Source organism: Meriones unguiculatus, chromosome 2 (assembly GCF_030254825.1).
Source record: "Meriones unguiculatus strain TT.TT164.6M chromosome 2, Bangor_MerUng_6.1, whole genome shotgun sequence".
Lineage (NCBI taxonomy): Eukaryota > Metazoa > Chordata > Mammalia > Rodentia > Muridae > Meriones > Meriones unguiculatus.
The window spans coordinates 119744897-119746966 of record NC_083350.1 but is presented as its reverse complement, the minus strand read 5'-3'; the positions used below and the strand labels follow the sequence as shown (position 1 = coordinate 119746966).

The window sequence follows — 2070 nt, the reverse complement described above, 5'->3', positions numbered from 1 at the left end:
AGGGCATGGACAAAAAGCTGTTTCACATTCACAGTGTATATGCTGTCCATTCATTTCTTTAAATTTGGAATACAATTCCCTGTGTGGAATATTATTTCGAATGCAGAGAACGTGACGTAACAAACTCCATGTTTTGCTCTTGGAGTTTTGTTGTTGCTTTGAGAAAGAGTGCAGTATGTAGATTTGTCCGGCCTGGAGCTTGGTCTGTCTAGCCTTGAACTCACAGAGAACCACCTAACTCTGCCTCCCAAGTGCTGGGATTAAAGGTGTGCAACACCACCACCAGGCGGGCGGGCGCCGTAGGTAATTTTGTTCTTTCGATTTGCAGAGAAAGAAAGTGAAATTTGCGCTGCTGCTGCTGCTGCTGCTGCTGCTGCTGCTGCTGCTGCTGTGAATGCTGCAGGAGAAAGTGGTGGAAAGGAAGGCTTGCGGTTTGAGCTACGGTGGCAGGCACAGTAATGGCCTTCAGACTACAGTAACTGCTCCTTTTCACCAAACGTAGCTTCTACCTGCTTCTCTACTTTCTACCTCAGAGCAGCGGTGGCATTCACACAGGAAGCAGCTGTTGTGCCTTTCAAAGGTGTCCCTGCTGGGAGAACTCTCTTTTTTTTTTTTAGATTTATGCAGGGTGGTGTTTGCAGACACATAAGATTTTTAGTTTACTCTAAAAGATGACAAGACAAATTCCCCTCAGTGAGATCCTGGCCTAATAAATTTATTTGCTTTATTTATATAGTGAAAAGAACTAGTGTGAAACATGGAAGCTTTCAATTTGTGGCATTGACTGATGATCTACACAGGGGATCCTTCAAAAGCTACAATTAAGGAGCCACCTAGCTTTTCAGCAATACAAGTCCGATTGAGGTCTTCTGGCCCATTTGCTTGATACTCATGTTTTATGCCTGGAAATTTCTTCTTGATGGCGTCCTTCGAGCTTGCGTAGATCATTTTGCTTTTCAGAGGTGCTTGTTCTGGTGCCCACAAGAAGAACATGAGCTCCTCTTTTCTGGACTCCTTGGTTTCAAAGCTTGCATCATACAAAGCGTAGCGGCAATCTTTCTCGGGGAGCATGCCCACAAAATGCTTGAAAGGATCAGTTATGGTATCACCGACATCTCCAACCAAGATCTCTTTGCCTTCTTCCACAACTATGCACTTTTTGTCTGCACTGAGACAAAAAATAACAGCCTTCTTTCTTTTTTTTATTTCTTCTGGTGTGGAACATTTCCGAACTTTCATGTCGTAGAAAATACGACATACTTCGTCTGCAACCTGAACTCCTGAGGCCATGTTCGCTGCAGCGGACTTCGGGACGAGAGCTACGAGCTTAGTAGCCAAGTACAGGCAGCTTCCACCTCGCGGAAGAAGGACCAGAAGAACGAGCGCAGGGCGGACGCGACAGCTCGGCCTTATTAAGGGCGGGCACGCGTTGCGGGGGGAGAACTCTCTTGAGCCTGTGTTTAGTCAGTAGTGTTCGTCTCTGAAGATTTGCTGCTGGGACAGCCCTGATGTTCTGCTCTCAGCACTGGCATCCAGGCAAAATCTGTGGCGTACAATGCTCCGTGTGCCCTCCTGTCCAGCGCTGCCACAGTGGTTTTTAAATAAACGAAATGACTGAAAGACATAAATTACCAAATAGCTGTTAGGATTCACACAGGCTTAGAATGGTACTTAGCGTGTAGAAAGAACATCAACTAAACAGCTCCTGTTCTGTGCTGCTCAGGCACAGCTGCTCTGAGCCGGACTCCCTTTCTCTCCAGCGGTCTACATCTGGATAACTGATTTTCCTCTCCAAGCCTTGGTTTTCTTACATGCAAAGAAAGGTAATGATGGTGCTTAGTCTTAAGGGCCCTTGAAGAATTACAAGCAGCGGTGTGCTACGCAGCCGTTAGCAGAGGGCTGGAAAATATAGGTAGCTGTTCTGTGTATATATTTCACACAGGGTAATTGACTGAGCTCTCTTATGATTTAGCACAAAGGACCAGGCTCTAGAGAGTGGGAAGTTGCAAGTCACAGAGGTGTGTGATCACCTAAGAAGGTTATCTTTAAAAATATTTCAGTGAAAGCTGG

The 2070-nt window shown here is 45.8% G+C and overlaps 1 protein-coding gene across 1 annotated transcript; it reads right to left on the bottom strand.

Moving 5' to 3' along the window:
* Positions 1–690: 690 nt before the first annotated feature.
* On the bottom strand, positions 691–1354 carry LOC110544625 (destrin). The gene has a single exon (XM_060378045.1). The coding sequence runs from the start codon at positions 1288–1290 to the stop codon at positions 793–795; it is 498 nt and encodes a 165-aa protein (XP_060234028.1). The 5' UTR covers positions 1291–1354; the 3' UTR covers positions 691–792.
* Between the last annotated feature and the right edge of the window lie 716 nt (positions 1355–2070).